This window comes from Macaca fascicularis, chromosome 5 (genome assembly GCF_037993035.2).
Source record: "Macaca fascicularis isolate 582-1 chromosome 5, T2T-MFA8v1.1".
In the NCBI taxonomy this organism is placed as follows: domain Eukaryota; kingdom Metazoa; phylum Chordata; class Mammalia; order Primates; family Cercopithecidae; genus Macaca; species Macaca fascicularis.
This window is the reverse complement of record NC_088379.1, coordinates 14,881,577-14,904,233: the sequence shown is the minus strand read 5'-3', so window position 1 is coordinate 14,904,233 and position 22,657 is coordinate 14,881,577. Positions and strand designations below refer to the sequence as shown.

The window sequence follows — 22,657 nt, the reverse complement described above, 5'->3', positions numbered from 1 at the left end:
CCCAGTTGCTGCCCTGGGAATCTCCAGACAAATAATCTGGTTTGTAAATAATGCTCCAGCCTCTGTTGCTGCTCCTTCTTCACCAACATATGATATAAGAAATAAAATTACATTTTATTTTAATATCCTCAGCTCTGCTGTCACATATTTGTTATAATTTAACAAATTAATAAATCTGTTAAATAAATAAAGCTCAAATGCTGAAGACAAACTCAGTAGTTGGGAACATAAACCTTTGTGTAGATGAGTCTCCCTACCTGAAAATACTTCCAGTCTACTCCCTCACAGCCTCACCTCTCATCTGGCTAATAGCCCTCATCTTTCCAGGCTCAACTTAAGGAACACTTTCTCTGGAAAGCCTCCTCTCCTGATGCTAGACTATCTAAGGTTTCCCCTAGTGCACAATCCCAAAGGACTCTGTTTCATCTTCATCACACAAATGAAAGTAGATAATAACTACTAATTTAGGCCCGACATGGTGGCTCATGCCTATAATCCTAGCACTTTGGGAAGCCAAGGTGGGCAGATCACTGCAGTTAGGAGTTTGAGACCCGCCTGGCCAACATGGCAAAATCCTGTCTCTAGTAAAAAGAATACAAAAAATTTGCCAGGCATAGTGGCGCCTCCCTTGTAGTCCCAGCTACTAGGGAGGCCAAGGCATGAGAATCACTTGAACCTGGGAGGCAGAGGTTGCAGTGAGACGAGATGGTGCCACTGCACTCCAGCCTGAGTGACAGAACGAGACTCAGTACCCCCCTCCCCCAACTAATTTAGTTATCAGCCAGTGAGGGTCAGGAGAGACACTCTCTCCCTCTCTCTCTCTATCTCTATCTCTTTCCCTTCCTCCCTCTATCTCTATCTCTCTCCCTTCCTCCCTCTCTTTCTCTGTCTCTCTCTCTCTCTGTCTCTCCCTCTCCTTTTCTCTCTCTCACCCACTTCCCTCCCTCCCTTTCTCCTTCCCCCTCCTATCACCAAATTTTATTAATAGCAGCAATGGTGAACAATGACTTCACTCTGATTATAATTCTGTACAGATCATTGTACCCTACAAAATTCAATCAAGTTTAATGTGTTCCCCTGAGAGCTTGCCACTGTATGTTAACTATTTAAAAATTTTACAAGCACCGTCTTAGAGTTACTATGTCACATGTCCTATAGCAAAATCATAAAGGTACAGCTGGCACAAGCCAAATGACAACCCTTCTGCTTTTGTGCAGGGGAGAAACACACACACACACACACACACACACACACACACACACACACACGGTTTGGCTTTTTAACATGTATTTTTCTCAAATAAGTAAGTCATTTCAGTGAAGAGTTTGGGTAATTCTGACAGCTACCCTTTAATAGCTACATGATAAAAGAACTTTCAAAGGCCCAAATCACATAACAATGAGTACATGTGCTTTAGAGAACCTGCTGTGTTATACATCTTTTAGGGGAAAAACAAAACTGTATTCCTAAAATGTTAAGTGGAGTGATTTAATACATATACGTCTCATATTGAAATATGTTTTAAAGAGACTACCAAGAAAACACGAATACATAAGACTTCAAGTAATGAGTAATTATGGTGAAATAAGCATAGCTCAGATTTTCCAACCTGCTTCATTGGTTATGCATGTGGGTGTTTGAAACCCTCACCAGGTCTTTAAAAACAAGCTCCCAGTCTCAGCAACAGCTGTGCCCTGTTCTCCAGCATGGGCTTTCAATTTGCCCTTCTCTTTGGTGCCAAAAGTCTCCTGAGAAGAGTAAAGCTGAGTTCTGGGTTTCAAATGCCTGTGAATTAAGTTCCAGCAACTGCAGAGTCTCCAATGACGATTCATTGTCCTGAGTTCCACTTTCTCACCCTGGGAAACTTCAGAAAGACTGACTAAATGGAAATGAGCCTTAGGAGCCAGGTCAGCTTGCCTGGGCTGTCTCTCAGGTTAGCGGAACCGGGATTACTTCTCAATCAGCCATGTTCATTTGGCACCTTTTGGCAAACCTCAATTTTCACAGCTGAAGAAATTTTAAAAAGCTAGTGTTCACTTGGCACATGCCTGCTTCTAGTCTTTACTTTGGAAATGTTCATTGTCATGTTGGCTTAGTAGGGTGCCGTAACGAACTATGAATTTGAGGGAACGCAGTTCAGTCTGTAACAATTGTGTTGAAGGTGAACTTCAAACAGGTAAGCCATCAGCTGGCCAAGGCGTGGCCATTCCCACTTCCCATCAAGGTCATCAAGGATTTTTTAGTTAATTTTATTTTTATCAAACTCTTATACCTTCCAACATATATTTTTAAATCAACCAATATTTAGGAATATTTTTAGGATTTTTTTTCTCCTTTTATATTGACCAACATCATAGACTCCTCACCTGAACAGTTTCCTCTTCAGGTTCAGAAAGTCCCTTGTTACCAAGTCTATCGTGCTAGAGGGAATACAGCCAAGTGTAAAGTACCTGGTACCTAGGGCAGGAGAGGAAAGAGTAGACCTCAGTTCTTCATGTGCCCACATAGTCCTTGTGCTCAGGGGTCTTCCATGTGCATTTCTCTTTTGGTCAAATGCTTAGCATTGTTCATTCACTTGGTAGAAAAACATTAAGTACCCATTAAGTGTGCCAGGCATGGAGCTGGTGCTGAGACCTGTTTGTTGAAGACACACGAGGCTGGTTTTCTTAGCTGTTTTTGCCAAGGCTCCCTGTCACCCACCCTTGCTGCCCAGACCAGGGAGGAACCGAGGCCAAGAGAGGTGACCTTGGCCACGTAAGAAAAGCTTTCTATGTCTATGTTTTCTCATCTGTAAAATAGAATAATAAGAGAACTGATTCCATGGGGTCGAGTGAGGATTGAAAGGGGCCGTGTATGAAAATACTTCACAGAATGCCCAGTGCACAGTAACTTCTGATCTGCAGAGAGTGCTGTATTGCAGATGGTGTTTAGACAGCTATCAAACAACTCTGGTAGTAATAACAACAATACTAGCAAATAACACTTACACAGGGCTGATCTACTATACACCTGGCACTGTTCTGGGTTCTTTATGCACATTCACTCATTGAATTATGAGTACTTATATTCCCTGCTTACACACAAGGTGATACAGCTCAGGTCAGGTAAGTGACTTGCCCAAGGCCACAGAGCGAGCAAGTGCTGAAGGCAGGACGTGGGCCAACCTGTTAGGTGCCAGAGTCCATGCTCTTTGCCACAATGTTAGGCTGCCTCCACATTTCCCTTGTCTTGATTCCCTAAACCCAAGGATCTCACTCAATCTGATCAAATGCCGATGAGGTCGTGGCTGGTCAGGGTAAAGCATTATGACGGACACAAAGACAAAGAGGTAAAGTTGCTGTCCTCAAGAGAGATATAAAAACAAATGGATCTAGAACTAAGTAAGGCTTCAAGGAGGAGGTGAGCAAAGGTACCAGATCCAAAGGCTTATGTTGAGAATAGGGAACTGAGAGTATTCTGAGAGTTCATGGAGAGTGCAGTGGGGTCTCCTGGGACACAGACCTAGTAAGGCAGTTTAGGGGCAAATGGAAAGATCTTGAATAGCAGATTTATTTTATTTTATTTTATTTATTTATTTTTTGGAGACAGAGTCTCACTCTATCACCCAGGCTGGAGTGCAGTGAAGCAATCTTGGCTCACTGCAACCCCTGCCTCACCGGTTCAAGCCATTCTCCTGCCTCAACCTTTGGAGTACCTGGGATTACACGCACGTGCCACCACGCCTAGCTAATTTTTGTATTTTTAGTAAAGACAGGGTTTCACCATGTTGTCCAGGGCTCCTGACCTCAAGTGATCCACCCACCTTGGCCTCCCAAAGTGCTGGAATTATAGGCATGAGCCACTGGGCCTGGCTTCTTGAACAGCAGATTGTAAAATTTGAAATCTATCTTGCCAAGGGTAGGAAACCATTGCTGATTTTGAGCAAGAGGGCAATGCACTCAGGACCCTAGCGTAGGACATTGCTCTGGCAGCATTGTGGAAGTTAGGCTGAAGGAGAAACCAAGCAGAAGCAGAGAGACCAGTCAGGAGGCAATGATATGTTTGAAACTTGTGATTTACCTTGTGCAAAGGCTAGCACTGGCAGTTGAATGGTTCTGCTCTGGGCTGCACTCCTAATGTCCCACATAGCCTCTTAGGTCTAAAAATATAAATATGAGCATAAAAACACATAGAAAAATGTCTGATACTCTGCATGTGGTATGACAGATGAGATTTATTGCCTTCTTCCTAATTTTTCTGTGTTGTGTAGATTTTTTCAAGTAAGCAACCATTATTACTCTTATATTCAGGAAAAAGTGAAGTTACGTTTAGTTTTTAAAAATAAAGCCTTATTTTTTCCTGTGGAACTCAAAATGGCATTTCTGTAATTGAGTCGCAGGTCACTGTGCTGTGAGTGGCTAAGTCCCCTGGTAACCCAGGCAACATGAAGGCAGCAGACACTGTGTTCTCCAAGCTTGGCCTAAGAGACACCCCTTGGCTGGGGCTCCCATGGGATTGGCCTGAGGAGCCAGACGGTCCTGAGACAAACCATGAATTATGAATTGGAAGTTGGTTGGCTGGGTCTTTTTCTCTTTCTCTGAGTACCCAAAAGTCTTATGCTGCTTGTCATCTTCCCTCACTGCTCCCCTCACACACCCTAGCAATATCACACACTTCAAGTGTTTTATGGAAGTATGGCATAAATACAGGAAAGCATGGCACACCATGCTATTAATCTTCCCTTGTACCCTCCTTGGCCTCCTCCAACAAAAGAATGCTAAATAATCCCCCACCCTGTGTTTTCCTCTATTAAACTTAGTTTATTCACACATGGAAGGTCTACTTCATCCAGGCAGGGCTATGCTAGGGCTGCAAAGATGGGTGAGTCTACAAAGAAGCCACAGTCCCAGGGTGAAGTCAGGCAAGGACCCAAATAATGCTAACACCATGGAGATGGGCCCGGTTAGGGAATTATTTGCTCTTTTTCAGGGAGAGAGGTCAACAGAAGGATCCAGGGAGGAGGTGATGTTTAAGGTATGTCTTAGTGTCTGCCAGATGGGAGACAGAGCAGGAAGGAAAATCAACACAGAGAGACCAACATATTCAAAGACCCTGAGGAGGGAGAGAGTAGAGAGCACGTCTGGGTAGAGCACCAAGCAACTTGGTTAGAGGAGCCCAGCTGAGCACACCTTCTGTAAGAAGCTGATACCACTTTTACAATACACACCAGTGGCTAACCAAATGAACATTCTACCACATGCCAGATTTTCATGGATTTCATTTCTCTGCAGTCTCCCTTCCCATAGTCTCTTTCCTTAACCCTTCTGAGTGTGGCCTGGTTCCCGCTCCTGCCTGCTCCCTGTGGCAGTGTCTGACTGAAACCAGCCCAGCTGGCCCAGAGAAGAGATGTCTACTGTTTTTTGGATAAACATGAAAATTGACCCTCTCATCTTAAAGGTTGAAACTTACATTTGTCTTATCTGAATTCCTTCCTCAGGAAACTGACCCTTAGGCCACCCAGTTAGTATCAAGGAACCAAAACTCACCAGACCACCACATCCACACAATTAGATGCCAGACCCTTCATCAATCATGATTCCTATTTAGCAGCTTCTCTTCCTTACCCCTCCCTCATTCCTGTTTTCTCACATATAGTTACATTTCCTTCCTGCTATATAAACCCCTAAGTTTAGTCGACTGGCCAAGGAGACAATTTTGAGACTGATCTCCCCTTCTTCTTGGCTGCAGCACCCAAAAAAGCCTTCTTCTCTGGCAATGCTCATCTCAGTGACTTGCTTTCGGTGCAGTGAGCAGCAGGACCTAGAGAAAACCCTGGTGTTTCGGTAATGCTACCAAAACCTGGCCCCATAGCATCCCACGGAGGAAGGAATCCACTGTTTTGCCAGGTGCTTTGGAGTATGCTGGTCATGGAAACTGGAAGGCATGACAAGTATAAGTCAGTGAATGCTTGCTGTGGTCATGACGAAGGTGACCGATGGTGACAGTCAAGTAGCCTGGCCCCTCCTGCAATGTAGGGACAACCCCTGGATTGAGCACCAGGGGCAGGGCAGACCTGTGTGTAGACCCCACAAAGTGGGGGTAATGATGGGAGATGAAAAGTCGGAAGAGAAAGAGGCAGAAGGCACAGGAAACAAGTTAAAAAGCCATTGTGTGATTTCAAATGAAAGAGACTGAAGTCAGCCCAATGTCTGAGAGGATCTCTAGATATTCACAAGGTTGAGTTTTAAATACATTGTGTTTTCTCTATTAGGTTGGTGCAAGTAATTGCAGTTTTTGCCATTAAAAGTAATATCAGGCTTTTTTGTTTTTCAAATAGCAGGGGTTTTTTGTTGTTGTTGTTTGTTTGTTTGTTTATTTTTTTGAGAGAGAGATTCTCACTCTGTCATCCAAGCTGGAGTGCTCTGGCGCGATCTCAGCTCACTGCAACCTCCATCTTCCAGGTTCAAACAATTTTCCTGCTTTGCCTCCCAAGTAGCTGGGCAGGCACACACCAACACACCCAGCTAATTTTTGTATTTTTAGTGGAGACGGGGTTTCACTATGTTGCCCAGGCTGGTCTCAAACTCCTGACCTCAAGTTTTTGCACCTACTTTTAATGGCAAAAACCACAATTATTTTTGCACCAACCTAATATATATCTATATACATGCAATAACCATAAAGCTGTGTGTTTTCCTAGTTTTATAGTGAATATTTGGTCAAGTGTCCACAAAAATTGAGTAACGACACTGCCAGGAGGATCTCTCCAGAGATGGGGGTGGCAGGGTAAGGAAGAGAGAGCTTGGTATTCAGAACTGTAGGGCTGGAGAGATGTCCTGCTGCTGCCGGGGGTCACCAGGGGCTGCATGGTCGTTTTCTCTACAGAGATCTATAGCACCCTACAGGAAGGTAAGGAGCTCCTCTGCCACTTGCTGGCCCTGGGGCATCAGAATTAGAATAATCAGCTTTCAAGCCTAACGACCCACACTTGCTTTAGGTCAAACAAGCAGTAAAGAGATAACAGAAGTGTCTGTGATGAGCTTTTGGTTTTGTTTTTCCCTTCTGGAAATGTTTTATGTTGGGTCAAATTACTACACATATGATGTGTGTGTCTGTGTGTGTGTGTGTGTGTGTGTGTTTCTCTTTTTCTGATAATAAAAGCAACACATACTCATTGGAGAAAATTTGGAAAACACAAAAATATCAAAAGTCAGATATAAAATAAGACCACCGTTTGGAGAAAACTGCTTGGCCTTTTGGTTTATTTTCTTTTGTGTCGTTCATTTATAATATATGTATATCATCTGCACACACATTCATAATATATTAAATTTGTATCATACTTTAGACATTTGCATCATACGATAAAGTTTTATATTTTATCTCTTACACATTTTCCTATGTGATTAAATGTTCTTTGAAAACATTTCTTTTTAGCTTACATAAAATAAAATTTACTCTTTTTCATATACAGGTCCATGAGTGTTGACAAACACATGGATTCATGCAGTCACTACCACAATCAAGACACAGAGCAGTTCCATCGCTCCCCAAATTTTTCTCTCAGTGTCACTTTGCAGTCAGCTCCTCCCTCTAGTCCTAATCATCCTCAACCCCCACAATCACTGGTCTGCCCTCCGCTCCTACAGTTCCACCTTTTTGAGGATCTCATATAAATAGAATCATACAGCTGGTAGCCTTTTGGTGTGGCAGCTCTCACATTTTAGTTTCATCCATATTGCTGCATATATCAAGGTAGTTACCTTTATTGCTGAGTAGTATTCCATGGTATAGATTTACCAGTTAGTTTATTCATTCACCATTTGAAGAACATTTGAATTGGTAAACATGGCTTTTACTTGTTGAATGATACTCCATTCTACAAATATATTAAAACCCATGTAAATGGTTCTGATATGGTTTGGCTCTGTATCCCCACCTAAATTTCATATTGAATTGTTGAAGGTGAGGCCTGGTGGGAGGTGATTGGCTCATGTAGGTGGTTTCTAATGGTTTAGCACCATCCCCCTAGTGCTGTCTCATGACAGAGTTCTCACAAGATCTGGTTGTTTGAAAGCATATAGCACCTCCCCCTTCACTCCCTTCCTCCTTCTCTGGCCATGTAAGACATGCCTGCTTCCCTTTTGCCTTCCACAATGATCAAAAGTTTCCTGAGGCCTCCCCAGCCATGCTTCCTGTAAGCCTGTGGAAGTGAGAGGTGAAGACAGCTGGACTTCCTGGGTCGAGTGGGGACTTGGAGAACTTTTCTGTCTAGCTAAATGATTGTAAATGCACTAATCAGCACTCTGTAAAAGCACACCAATCAGTGCTCTGTGTCTAGCTAAAGGATTGTAAATGCACCAATTAGCACTCTGTAAAAACGCACCAATCAGCACTCTGTGTCTAGCTAAAGGATTATAAATACACCAATCATCACTCTGTAAAAAGGACCAATCAGCACTCTGTAAAATGGACCAATCAGCAGGACGTGGGTGGGGCCAAATAAAGGCATAAAAGCTGGCCACAGAGCCAGCAATGGCAACCCACTTGGGTCCCCTTCCACGGTGTGGAAGTTGTGTTCTTTTGCTCTTTACAATAAATCTTGCTGCTGCTCACTCTTTGGGTCCACACCACCTTTAAGAGCTGTAACACTCACCGCAAAGGTCCACAGCTTCATTCTTAAAGTCAGCGAGACCACGAACCCATCAGAAGGAAGAAACTCCGGGCACGTCTGAAGGAACAAACTCCAGACACACCATCTTTAAGAGCTGTAACACTACCACGAAGGTCCACGGCTTCATTCTTGAAGTCAGCGAGACCAAGAACCCACCAGAAGGAACCAATTCTGGACACAGAACTGTGAGTCAATTAAACCTCTTTTTAATTTTTGTTGTAAATTACCCAGTCTCAGGTAGTTCTTTACAGCAATGCAAGAACAAACTAATACAAGTTCCAAACAGTTTCAGTAAATATGTAAATATTGCTGGACATTTTGGGTTTTTCCTTCATTATAAGTAACAATTATGGCTGGGTGTGGTGGCTCACGCCTGTAATCCTAGCACTTTGGGAGGCTGAGGCGGGTGGATCACCTTAGATCAGGAGTTTGAGACTGGCCTGGCCAACATGGTGGCCAACATGGTGAAACCCTGTCTCTACTAAAAATACAAAAATTAGCTGGGCATGGTGGCAGTCACCTGCAATCCCAGCTACTCGGGAGGCTGAGGCAGGAGAATCGCTTGAATTCTGGAAGTGGAGGTTGCAGTGAGCTGAGATCTCACCACTTCACTCCAGCCTGGGCAAAGGAGCGAAACTCTGTCTCTCAAAACAAAAAGGAACCAGTAACTGAACATCTTTATACCAAATAAATGAAATCTTTGCAGACAAAATATATATGCATACATTTGTATAGTACACATATATCTTAAGTGATCAACAAGCATGCAGTGTGTGTGGAGATACAGGAGATACAGGAAAATATAGATGATGTAAAATACAGCTTTATTAGAATTCTCTGAAAATGTTTGATAATATACAAGCAGTCTGACTCCCAGTGCTTTGTGTCATTATAAAAATAAGAAAATAACTTGCTTTAATTCTAATGCAGCATTTTTTAATCTGCCAAATAAAACTAATTTCTTGTTTCTGAAATCCTGTGCATATGTCTCATTGAAATACCATTTCAGGACATCGTTTTCCCCGCAAAGAGCTTCTTTAGACAACAGAATCATTTGGTATACACAGAACAGGAATGATGATTGCAAGGGGAGGCTGCAGGGCTGGGGGAGGGTTAGAGCAACACAGTTCACAGTTACCGTTGAGTCCCGGAAGCCAGCACCAGAAGGAGGGGAATGATAAGAACCGCACTTTGTTCTGCATAAAGACTTGGGGCTTTTCTTTGAGTAGTGGCTGCTGCCCTGCAAATTAACAAGGAAATAGAGAAAGTGTCAGTATTGGTGTATGGAATCTACACTCAAAAATATATGTGCAGTATTAGTCTCTTTTCTGGTTAGCGTGGAGGGAGAAGCCAGGAGCAGCAGTCTCCCGTGACACCCTGTAGGAGGCGGTGCGGGAAGTCCTGCATCGGAACCAGCGCAAGGACCCCAAGTTTCTGGAGACGGTGGAGTTGCAGATCAGCTTGAAGAACTATGACTTCCCAGAAGGACAAGTGATTCTCGGGCACTGTCAGGCTTAAGTCCACTCCCCGCCCCAAGTTCTCCGTGTGTGTCCTGAAAACCAGCAGCACTGTGACAAGGTGAAGGCTGTGGATATCCCCCACATGGAAAACAAAGTACTGAGAAAACTCAACAAGAATAGAAAATTGGTCAAGAAGCTGGCCAAGAGTATGATGCATTTTTGGCCTCAGAGTCTCTGATCAAGCACATCCCACGAATTCTCGGCCCAGGTCTAAATAAGGCAGGAAATTTCCCCTCCCTGCTCGCACACAACAAAAACATGGCCAAAGTGGATGAGATGAAGTGCATAATCAAGTTCCAAATGAAGAAGGTGTTATGTCTGGCTGTGGCTGTTGGCCACGTGAAAAGGACAGACAATGAGCTTGTGTGTAACATTCACCTGCCTGTCAACTTCTTGGTGACATTGCTCAAGAAAAACTGGCAGAAAAACTGGCAGAATGTCCTGGCCTTATATATCAAGAGCACCATAGGCAAGCCCTAGCACCTATATTAAGGCACATTTGAATAAATTATACTGCTACCAGTAAAAAAAAAAAAAAAGAAAGAAAGAAAGAAAGAAAGAAAGAAAAAAAAAAGCAAATTGTGCACACCGTGGAGAAATTTACATAGTATATAGGAAGTTATAAAGTGGAAAGTAAAAGTCTCTTAGTCTCTCCATTTGCATTTTCCATAGAAAACCAACTTTGACAGTTTGAGTTCTCTTTCCAGGAATGCAATGCACACATGCATGCTAAACCTGCCTAATAGAACTAATTCCTATTTCTGAAATCCTAAGCACACATGTCATTGAAATACCATCTCAAGACATTGTTTCCCGAGCAAAAACCTTCTCTAGACAACAGGACCTGCTGCTGCCCTGCAAGTTATCCTTAAATGTCTTTAGATATCCTTTTATCTAAGCACAAAAGGAATCTACAACGTGTGTTGCATCATATCTTGAACATGCTTCCATATTGGTACACAGGGAGTTAACTCATTCTTCCTTGTGGATGAATTTTTATTGTATGAATGGAACACGGTGTTAGCCAGGTTCCCTACTGATGGCTACGTTATCAGAGTTTAAGTGTCCTGACACAAAGACATCAACAGAGGGCCTGCCCAAAATATGGACCCTATTCATAGTAAACAGCATCTTACCACTGGGTTTGTAAAACCAGAAATTACTGAATTCTTTTAAACTAACTAAAATATGAGTTTTTAAAATTATGAGACCATCTAATGTTGGCTTGGAAATATATCCCATGGCTCTGGACTAGCGGCCCTGTCCTTAAAAGTTCCTGACTCCATTTGAATGCTGGTCCTCCTTTCTTTTTTGCTAAAGAAATCTCACCCACAGGTTTGTATTAGGGCTCCACCTACTGGACATTTTGTACAATTGCACCTGTGATGCAGTTAATGTCCCAGACTTGATTCACTCAAAATTTAAAATGACTTTTGCTTTCAAATAATTAACTAATTAACATAAGGTTACATTTTTCTTTACTTTTAAAAAAAATAAAATGACACATAATTAAATACACTAATAATTACAGTCTCCCTTCATCTTTTGCCAGTTCCTATTCCTTTGCCTAGAAGGAACCCACAGTTAGCAGCTTGGAGTTTACTTTCTCAGACCTATTTCTATCACTTACATCCATTATCATGCACAAATAGAAATATGCTGTTTTGCTTTCTTCTGCTTTACATGTCTGGGTTCATATTCTGTGCATTGGTTTGTCACTTTGTAACTTAAAAAGCTTTTCTTGTCAATGTGAGACTATACTTGAGGGGTAACTGCACTGTTTGCAGTTACTTTGATTTTTAAAATTAATTCTTGTTATTACATTTATACACTCAAAAGCCTAATTTTCCCATGCCCTTTTATTTAATTTACAAATCACACTGTACTATTTAAAAACCTAGTGAACTCTGACAGTCACTCTTAAGGATGTGTCACAGTTACTTAATTCACATGATGTTTTAAACTCAAGTTATTTCAGGTTAAATTATTATTATTATTCTTTGAGAAAGGGTCTCATTCTGTCACCCAGGCTGGAGTGCAGTGGCGTGACTACAGCTCACTGAAGCATTGACCCTCCTGGGTTTAGAGAATCCTCCTGCCTCAGACTCCTGAGTAGCTGGGACCATAGGTGCACACCAACATACCCAACTAATTTTTTGTTTGTTTGCTTGTAGAGGCGGGGTCTCACCATGTTGCCTAGGCTGGTCTTGAATGCCTGGACTCAAGTGATCCTCCCACATTGACCTCTGAAAGTGCTAGGGTTACAGGCATGAGCCACTGGGCAAGGCTTCAGGTTATTTTTGACTTAAGTATTAAAATATTATATCTTTTTAAAAAATTTTTAAATGACTTTAAATTAGCCAAACTTTCTCAATTACTTGATTGTAGTAAACCTAATAAATGTATAAAATTTAATCTTAATTATTTTACAAATTCCACTACTGGTTCAAAACTTAGTAAAATTCTCTTATAACTTCCTACTAAAAGTCCCAAGCCTAAAATCAGTTACTTGGCTGGGCATGGTGGTTCACACCTATAATCCCAGCACTTTGGGAGGCCAAGGCAGGAGGATCACCTAAAGTCAGGAGTTTGAGACCAGCCTGGCCAACATGGTAAAACCTCATCTCCACTAAAAATACAAAAGTCAGCCAGGCGTGGTGGCTCACATTTGTAGTCCCAGCTACTCAGCAGGCTGTGGCAGGAGAATCACTTGAGCCCGGGAGGTGGAGGCTGCAGTGATGAGCCAATATCAAGCCACTGAACTCTAGCCTGGGTGACAGAGCGAGACTCCATCAAAAAAAAAAAAAGGAAGGAAGGAAGGAAAAAAGAAAAGAAAAATTTCCAGTAGTGGTGGCGTGGGCCTCTAGTCTTAGCCACATGACAGGACGAGGCAGGAGGATCACTTGAACCCACGAGGTTGAGACTACAATAAGCCATGATCACACCACTGCACTCCATGCCTGGATGACAGAGTGAGAACCTGTCTCAAAAAAAAAAAAAAAAAAAAAGGAAAAAGAAAAAGAATTAGTTACTTAATAGTAACCCATATACTGGCATCACAGGTTTAATCCAACAGCTGTTCTTATATGCTACATTCTCTAAAATATTGCCAATAATTAAATACCAAAACATACAGATTGTCCCTAAATTTACCACAAAACAATAACATGGGTGGATTTACATCAACAGTTGTTTATTTCATTTGAAATTTTTTCAGATTAAAAGCCCTTTACCCCACTATTCCTAAACAAGTAGAGATGAGTAGTCCTGTCTCTGCGGCCTGGGGCATTTAGGACAGAGACTTCTGGCCAAGTTAAGAGATCTGATGTTTGCCCTTGGCCCTCAGCGCCACACTGAGTCCTCATTCCAATACTATATGTCTGTTTTCTCATATCATCACCAATCCTGCAGATTAAAAGTCTACTGAATTTTTGGTCAATATTATAATCTATAAGCGCTAAGGTTGGTGCTTATTGACCTTATAATCTAAGGTTTCCTCTTAGATTATTCATGTGGTCTTCTGCTTGCCATATGATTATTCTACCATTGTCCTTAAGAGCTACATACATTCTACTCTCTCCAGTAAGTATACCCTTTGATGTAACCATTTACTTGTCAGTGGATATTTGGGTCTAGTTCCCAATATTTCAGTATTATAAAGAATGCTCTGGCGAACATATTTGAGCTTATAAGCTGTATGCGCCTTTTGAATCACTTCTTTAGAATAGGGCACCAAAAGTACCCTAAAGTCTGACCTAGGTCGAAGACTGTGATACTTTTCTAATTCTTGACGCATATTGTCAAATTGTTTTCCCAAAGCACTTTATCAATTTACAGTGATATCAAGCTTGAATAACATCTCTAAAACACTTTTCTGCTATGTTTTAATGTATGTCAAAAAAGTTTAGGTGAAAATGACACCTTGCTGAATTTGTATTCCATTATTATTAGAGCGATTAAATAATCTTGTACATTTGCTATTTGTGGTTTCTCTTTTGTAAATTATCCATGAATATTCACTACTAGAATGTTTAAAAAAGAGATTAGTAAAATTCCTGCCAGGGTGATGAAAGTTGGAGAAAAACTTGGCAGAGTGAAAGAGAGTTTTATCCTTGACATTCAAAGGAATCGGGCAGAATTGTCAAAAAATGTCTACCAACAGTCACTGAAAGAATGCGCACACACAGGAAAGAACAGGTCAGGAACTGCAAACCCCTTACCTACCTGCTGTGGTGTGAGCCCCAGAGACACTTTAAGGCAGTGTGGTGTGGTAGGAAGAATGAGAACTTTACACACAGACAAACGTCGGTTTTGCTTCTGCCTCTGAGTTACACTGAGTGACCGCTTAATCTCTCTGAACCAGCATCATTGCTGACAATCAAACTGTCCTCCTTCCAGGAACGTGGTTGGAGTAAAATGAGATGATCACTCCAGAGTGCCAGCTGGAAGCCTGACACTGCAAAGTACTCAGAAATACTGAGAAAACTCAGGAGGCTGAGGCAGGGGAATTGCTTGAACCCAGGAGGTGGAGGTTGCAATGAGCCGAGATCACGCCACTGCACTCCAGCCTGGGCGACAGAGCGAGACTCCGTCTCAGGAAAAAAAAAAAAAAGAAAAGAAAAGAAAAAAGAAATACCAAGGAGAAGTAAGAAGAGCTGCCCTCGTTCTCCTTATGCTTCCTGCAGCAGGGGAGCTAACCCAAGGCACTGGTGCTAGGATGGCACCATTTGCCCATTTCAGGAATGGTGGTGTAGGGTGCAATGGGTTTTACAACAAGGAATTTTACATGGTCTGTTTCTGTATAGGTTGATAGTCTTAATAATGAGACAAAGAGTAAACCCATACAATCCTAAGTAATTCTAACACCACGGACTCTTCCCTATCCAAGCCTTACAAGGTTGCAGGTTCCTTAGAAAGTCTATACCACTAAATCTTTTCAACAACTTCATTCCCCCCTTTTCCACATAAGTGACCCACAGAAGGATTGTTTTTCTTGCAATCAAAACGTAGAACTTCTGCATATGCAGCCTCTGGGCACTTCTCTGAAGCTGTCGTAGAGTATTTGTCATTCCTTTTGGTTGCCCAGCACCTTTGAACGTCGTTCTTCTTAAATCTATGCCTTTCCAGGGTAGAATCCAATCATTCAGTCATTCATTCATCTATTTGGTGCATTCATTCATTCCTAAGTGTCTACCAGGTTACAAGCTCTGTTTTAGGTCCTTAGAATACCATCACCAGTGAACAAAACAGGTCAAAGTCCCTGACTTCCTGGAGCTCATGTTCTAACAGGTGGGAGGTGCTAAAGAATGAACTTCCCAGCATGGGTAATATAGTGAGACCTCATCTCTACAAAAAAAAAAAAAAACAAAACACAAACTTAAAAGTTAGCTGGGCATAGTGGTGAGTGCCTGTTTCCCCAGCTATTTGGGAGGCTGAGATGGGAGGATCACGTGAGCCCAGGAGGTCAAGGCTGCAGTGAGCCGTAATTGTGCCACTGCACTACAGCCTGGGTGACAGAGAGAGACCTTGTCTCAAAAAAAAAATAAAAATAAAAATAAAAATAACAAAAAAAAAAAGAATGAACTTCACAAGTAGGTCAGTCAGAAGATAAATACTATAAAAAAGAAAAAAATACAGTCACATGAGGGTTTTGAAGAGCCACAGTTGTGAGATGGAGGCTATAATTTTAAATATTGAGATCAGGGATCAGAGTAACCTCACGGAGGCTTTGTAGATAAGAAAACTGACAATTTCAGATCATCTGACTAACTCAGTAAGAACAGAGTGCTTACTGCTGCCAAAACGGTGTTTCCACAGGCCAATGAGCAAGAAAGCATGTAATATCTTACGGGAAGTGGATCAAAACTAGCCTTGAAATAAAAGTTCCAGGTGAGAAGCAGTGGGTGACGTGTCTGGAAAGAGTATGATGAACCTGGAAGATGGGACCAGAAGTCTGAACTTGGTGGTAGAGAACTTTGAAGGTTTTTGAGCAGCAGCGATGTGAGGGTGGACTTCATTTTCAGGTGAGGAAAGGAAGGACTCAGGTTCACAGGCTGTTCTTTATCTCCTGTGAGAGACCCAGGTTCACAGGCTGTTCTTTATCTCCTGTGAGAGACCCAGGTTCACAGGCTGTTCTTTATCTCTGTGAGAGACCCAGGTTCACAGGCTGTTCTTTATCTCCTGTGAGAGACCCAGGTTCACAGGCTGTTCTTTATCTCCTGTGAGAGACCCAGGTTCACAGGCTGTTCTTTATCTCTGTGAGAGACCCAGGTTCACAGGCTGTTCTTTATCTCCTGTGAGAGACCCAGGTTCACAGGCTGTTCTTTATCTACTGTGAGAGGACTCAGAAACGATGTAGGCCAGATTCACAGGGAACGAATAGCATTAGAGCATGAGGAGAGGACTTAAATCCATCACCGAACCCTGGGATGTTGGCTCCTAGAATACATGCTGGAGATGATGGGTCTGTTGTCCTAATTTCCGGCCCAAAGAGCAAGAAATCTGTCAGAGTGAATTTTGACAGTTCTCAGACTCCTTCAGATCCTGGTTCTGCCTGCACTAGCTGGGTGGTCTTGGGTGAGTCCTTCATTAACTTCTCTGAGCCAGAGTTTCTTTGCTTCTGAAGGGAGAATATGAACCTACCCACACCAGATCAAATGAAAGTCTGGCTTCTGTCTAAATGACAGTGGCTTAGAGAAGATAGATGTTTATTTCTCTCTCAGTAACTCTCCAGGGCTGGTAGAGTGACACCATGGTACAGAGGCACCCGGCTTCCTTTTGCTGTGTTGCTCTGCCACGCCCAGTTGAAGACAGCTCACCTCCACATCTTGTGGGCCCATATACCAGCCAGCATAAAAGGAGAAAGGGAATGTATGCCCCTTCCTTTCAAGTGCTAAACCCAGAAATTGCACATGTCACTTGGCCACAGTGGGTAGGGAAGCTAGGATTGTTATTCTTGATAGCCATGAACCCATTTAAAATTCAAGGGTTCTATTACTAAATGAAGAAGGAAGAAGAATTATATGGGGATGACAAGCCAGCTCACCAGGGCATGTGCTTTATCTCTTTCTCTCTTTCTCTTTCTCTATCTTATTTATTTTATTTTATTTTATTTCATTTTATTTTATTTTTTGAGATGGAGTTTCACACTTGTTGCCCAGGCTGGAGTGCACTGGCGCAATCTCGGCTCACTGCAACCTCCGCCTACTGGGTTCAAGTGATTCCCCTGCCTCAGCCTCCCAAGTAGCTGGGATTACAGGCATGAACCACCACTCCCGGCTAATGTTTTGTATTTAGTAGAGATGGGGTTTCACCATGTTGGTCAGGCCGGTCTCGAACTCCTGACCTCAGGTGATCCACCTGTCTCAGCCTCCCAAAGTGCTGGGATTACAGGCATGAGCCACCATGCCCAGCCTGACTCTCTTAAACTTACTAGTTATTCAGATAAACATAGTATTTTATGTAGTGCACACAGCAAATGCCTAGCATATAGTTGCTGTGCACTCCGATTAGTTCTCTTCTCTTGTAGATGGACGAATGGATCCTGCAGGCATTGATGGTGCACCCACTATGTGCAACTCTAATGAAAAATACTAAGAGAAACACAAAGAGGAAGGCAGAGTGAGGCAGGCAGATGGTACAGAATGAACGACAGCAGGGCTAGGAAAAGTAAAGCACTGTCATCAGATTGTGCACAAAGTCCTTGGGAGCAAAGAGAAGAGAGTTCCTCAATCCACGTGGAGAATGAGGAAAGTCTCATAAAGGAAAGCACACCTGAGGTGGATTGGCAGGACAAACATGATGTTAGTAAATAGATTTCATAAGAGAATTCAAGTGGAGGGATCAGAAATCTCCCGGCCAACACAAACTGAAATGACAATAATGCGCTATGTTTTACCCCTAAGATTGGCTAAAGTGATATGGTTATAGGTACAGGCACAGATACAGATATGGATGTAGAAAATGCATAGTGTGGAGGAGTGGAGAAGGGGTGCTCCCAGCATAGACTGGTGGTGGGAGTGTATCCTGGCACAGCCTTTCTGAAACATATCAGAATTTTGCAGAACACACCAAAATTTAAAATACACACATTCTTTGACCCAGCAGTTCCATTTCTGGGAATCTATCCTACACAAATACTTGCACAACAGCTTAAAGCATATAATCAAGGATTATATTTCAGTATTGTTTATAATAGCTAAAAAAAACTACTACAACAACATACAAACAAGCCAGCCCATGACTCAGACGGGATTACATAAAAGGTGGTGTGACCATCCTACAGATTGCTCTACAGCCACTAGCAGACTGGGACAGAAAGTATGAACAAACTTCAAAGGATGGCCGCATTACACCAGCAAGTGAAGAAAGCTCACAGCAGGACGTTATGTGTAGCGTGATTGCTTTTTGTACAAAAACTAAGACAGATACATATAAATAAAAATAATGCCAAACCAGAACCAAATGAGCACACTTACATCTGCGTTTGATAATATGTTCATGTTTGTGAACTGAAAACTTCTGAAAGGAGATGGTTATCTTGGGAAAGAACGACCTGAGTTAAGACATTTACTTACGAATTTAAGGCACAGTCAGGATGAGTGCTGTGGTCCACACACTGTAAGAGCTTCACTGGTCTACAGAAAGAAAATAATATTTAAGGGGTTATTTAAATAACTTTCATCCATGAAACATTTATGGCTTGCATGAAAAGTCCTGGAGATACAGTAGTCTCTGACCTCAAAGAATACACAAACTATTTCCTCTAAAAATATTAGTGGCCCAGCATGGTGGCTTATGCCTGTAATCCCAGCGCTTTGGGAGGTTGAGGCAGGAGGACTGCTTGAGACCAGGAGTTTGAGACCAGCCTGGGCAACATAGCGAGACGCTGGCTCTACAAAAAAAAAAGTCTAAAAATTATCTGGGTGCAGAGGCTCACGCCTATAGTCTCGGCTACTCAGGAGGCTGAGGCGGGAGGCCCAGGAGTTCAAGGCTGCAGTGAACTATGATCGCACCACTGCACTCCAGCCTGGAAAACAGAGTGAGGACTTGTGTCTAGAAAAAATAAAACAAATAAAAATATTAGCCAGCATTTATCAAGCACTTACTATGTACCAAGACATTTGATTATATCTTCTGTGAGGATCATGTCATTTAATCCTCATAACAACCAAATGGAATAGGTGCTTTATCTTCTCCAGTTTACAATTACAAAGCTGACCACAGTAACCTGCCCAAGTTCTCATAGCAGCAAGTTGAAGGGCTGAACTTGAATTATGCAGGCTGACTCCAGGGCCCGAGCTTCTAACCACTTCTATATGCACATATGACATTACAGTACAACCTGATAAGTACTTTGGGCAGAAGGGTGGACTTGAACCACATGGGTGATGGTCAGCGCTCAGGCATCAGAGAGGAATGCTAACTTTCTGTGCACAGTAGAGGGAGAAGATGTGAAGTTCCAAGGCACCAAGGGTGGGGAAGGGAAGCAGCAATGAAGACAGGAGCCAGGTCTTGGTGGCACATGGGGAGTAAGGTAGGAGACAAGCCTAGACAGGATCTCTGTGGCAGGATCACTGCAGGGGACTATGGAAGAACAGGAACGTGGTACTGTTCTCTCTATGGCATGCCATGTCTTCTGTCCTTGACTCAGCTACCTTTCATTAATGTCTACCTGATGCACATATTTTTAATAAGAGTAATTATCTGTCATTGTGTACGTCCAAAAACAGGCATGGAGTTTCACTGAATCTGATTCAACACAGTGCTGGCAGAAACCAACCGGGAGGTAAGGGAGGCTGTGAAAAGATAAGCCCCCTCCAAAATGGGCAAGCACCTCAGGGAGAACCTTCAACTGATGTGGGGCAGAAGGCAGTGCCACCTGAATTGTGAGGGGCAGGAGGTTCTCACATCCGGGTTGGAGTTGGATTTGTCATGTTAACCCTTGTCACTTTCCCATGTTATACCTTTTATTGTATCCTCTCTGCTCCTGACACTAACACAGAAACAACTTATGGGCAGTAAAGAAATGGGAGCTTCCTTGTTTCGTTACTGAGTCAGGCTTGGAAGAGAAGAGCCCTGAGGCCGACTGAGGTGGGGACACCAATGGAGAGGAAGGATATAAGTCCAGACCCAGGGCAGCTGTAAGGGGGAAGGAGACTTGGGCTCTGGCCCGGCTATTACAGCTCAGCCCAATGACATAAAAACAAAGCAAAGCGGTTGTGAATGCAAAAATTTTAGCTACAATTTTCTCCATCATTGAGCTTGTTTTTTTGCTTTGTTTGGTTTGGTATTGAGGGGTTGATGGCAGGGAGTTTGCTTTGTTTTATTTTGAGACCAGGTCTTGCTCTGTCACCTAGGCTAGAGTGTAGTGGCCCCATCATAGCTCACTGTTCCCTTGAACTCCTGGGCTCAAGCAATCCTCCCACCTCAGACTCCCAAGTAGCTGGAACTACGGGTGCATGCCACTGTGCTTGGCTATTGAGCTGTTTTGGAGTAAGAATTGAATTCTTTTGGTTTTTTGAGACGGAGTCTTGCTCTTGTCACCCAGGCTGGAGTGCAATGGTATGATCTCGGCTCACTGCAATCTCCACCTCCTGGGTTCAAGTGATTCTCCTGCCTCAGCCTCCCGAGTAGCTGGGATTACAGGCACCCACCACCACGCCCAGCTAATTTTTGTATTTTTAGTAGAGACGGGGTTTCACCATGTTGGCCAGGCTGGCCTCAAATTCCTGACCTCGTTATCCGCCCACCTTGGCCTTCCAAAGTGCTGGGATTACAGGTATGAGCCACCGCGCTCAGCCAAGAATTGAATATTTTTTAAAATTTACTACTGGAGCTTTTATTAAGGAAGGAAGAGCTTGGTAGCATGAGGGAAAGAGCATGCTTTAAGGCCATGCAAAGCTGGGTTCAAAACTCAGCTCTGTCACTGAGTTTAAAGCTTAAAGACAGATAAAACTAATAAATGACATTACAAATCTGGAGAGTGGTTACTATGGGGTTGGTGGCCAAAAGAGGCCAATGGGAGCCTCTGGGGATGCTGGTTATGTTCTGTTTATTGGTCTGAGGGCTGGTTGCAGGTATGCGCTAAATGGGGGAAACTTCATCCACCTGTGTACTCATGTTTTGTATATTTTTCTGTACATAGATTATATTTCCAGAAAAGGACATTTCCTTTGTTTTGTTTTTAAGAGGGGGTGATAAACAACATCTAACTTTTGAGGGCATTGGCAATAATATATGAGTAAAAGGTACAGGTAACAGAACAGCCTTGAGGGGCTCCTTGTCTTGAGGAGGCATGGAGTGGGAGGGAGTGGTTCACACATTTAGGGTGCTTTGCTCAGCTGGGAGAATGATCCAGTCCATGGGGCTGCTGGGAAGGCAGAAAGTGGCAGAAAAGCAGGATAATCAAGGGTGTTGGGCAACAAGAGAAGACCACTGACATCATTTCCACCCTGCGACACTCAGAAATGTTCAAGAAAGCCACTCAGCTTTTGCAGTGTTGGATTTCAGCCCCTTGCAGAATCAGCAGGTCCACAGTCTTGGGGGCTGAGGCAGAGAGAGCGAGAGGCAGGGTTTTGAGTCCAGAGATGGCTTGCAACTACCTTAGGGCTCGAGCCAAGTTTTTTTTTTTTTTTAATTACAAGCAAGAAGGCCCATAAATGATATCTGATTATAAGTATATAAAGGGTCTGGCCCATAGGTGCTCACCAAGTGGTAGTTACTATTATTTTCCTATTGGTCTGTGGTCAAGATGTGTCTGTAAATATCTCAAACAAACTCCCACCTTAGCACCTGTCATGCACAAGGATCCCACAGAGATCCAAAGACATAGGAACTTCATTAGTCCCTGTCCTCCCGTGTCTCACTGCACAGTAAGCACAGTGAGGAGAGAACTAGGCATGAGCAAATGAGAAAGTGCTGCTCTGTGTGTCCTTTAAATGCCATGAAGATGGACTCTGGACAGCAGTAGGTGGGGCCCTGGCCAAACCCAGGCCAGAAGGTGCTCCTTGCCTCCACACCAAGAGGCCACCCAGAAGACACCACCCCATGGCCTTCAGAGCTGAGAACCAGCAATACCTTTTTGGCAGCCCACCTCCTCCAAAATCACACACCGCCTCTACAAGTACACATTGATATATAGGCCACCTACCGGTAATCATTAATACAGCTGTACTGGAACCCCATGTCCTTCAGCCTCTTTTCTAGGACTTTCATGGTGCCTTCCCCGCAGGATTCCCTAAAACATAAAAATACATAATTAAAAAGTAAGCAAATAAGAGGTGGAAGAGGAAGTTGTTTCTGGGATAATCATAATTTCTTTTGACCATGTGCTCCTGGATATTCTACTCCCAGAAAGAAAAGAGGAATGTCTCTGGTTTAAAGAGGGCTGCTTCTGGTAAACCTGCAGGACCCAGGAGATGATGCTCTGAAAGACCCCAGAACCAGACCTGAAGCTGGGCAGCCGGGAGCGCTGGGAAAGCCA

General features: G+C 43.0%; 1 protein-coding gene and 1 pseudogene across 8 annotated transcripts in view; one reads left to right on the top strand and one right to left on the bottom strand.

Moving 5' to 3' along the window:
* Window positions 1–8,837: 8,837 nt before the first annotated feature.
* BST1 (bone marrow stromal cell antigen 1) overlaps window positions 8,838–22,657 on the bottom strand; it is a 65,249-nt gene continuing 51,429 nt past the window's right edge. For 6 of the 8 annotated variants that reach the window (XR_012434698.1, XR_012434699.1, XM_074039440.1 and 3 more), the window contains 3 exons: window positions 22,325–22,411; window positions 18,750–18,809; window positions 8,838–9,893 (listed from right to left, as the gene is read on the bottom strand). Coding sequence is in view for 6 of the 8 variants with exons in the window: in XM_074039440.1 (XP_073895541.1) it covers window positions 9,788–9,893; window positions 18,750–18,809; window positions 22,325–22,411 (253 nt within the window). In the remaining 2 variants the exon portion in view is untranslated. Of the gene's footprint in view, window positions 9,894–18,749; window positions 18,810–20,987; window positions 21,721–22,324; window positions 22,412–22,657 lie in introns of those variants that run through there. The other 2 variants (XM_074039438.1, XM_074039442.1) reach the window with 1 other exon arrangement.
* On the top strand, window positions 9,986–10,884 carry LOC102123799 (large ribosomal subunit protein uL1-like; annotated as a pseudogene).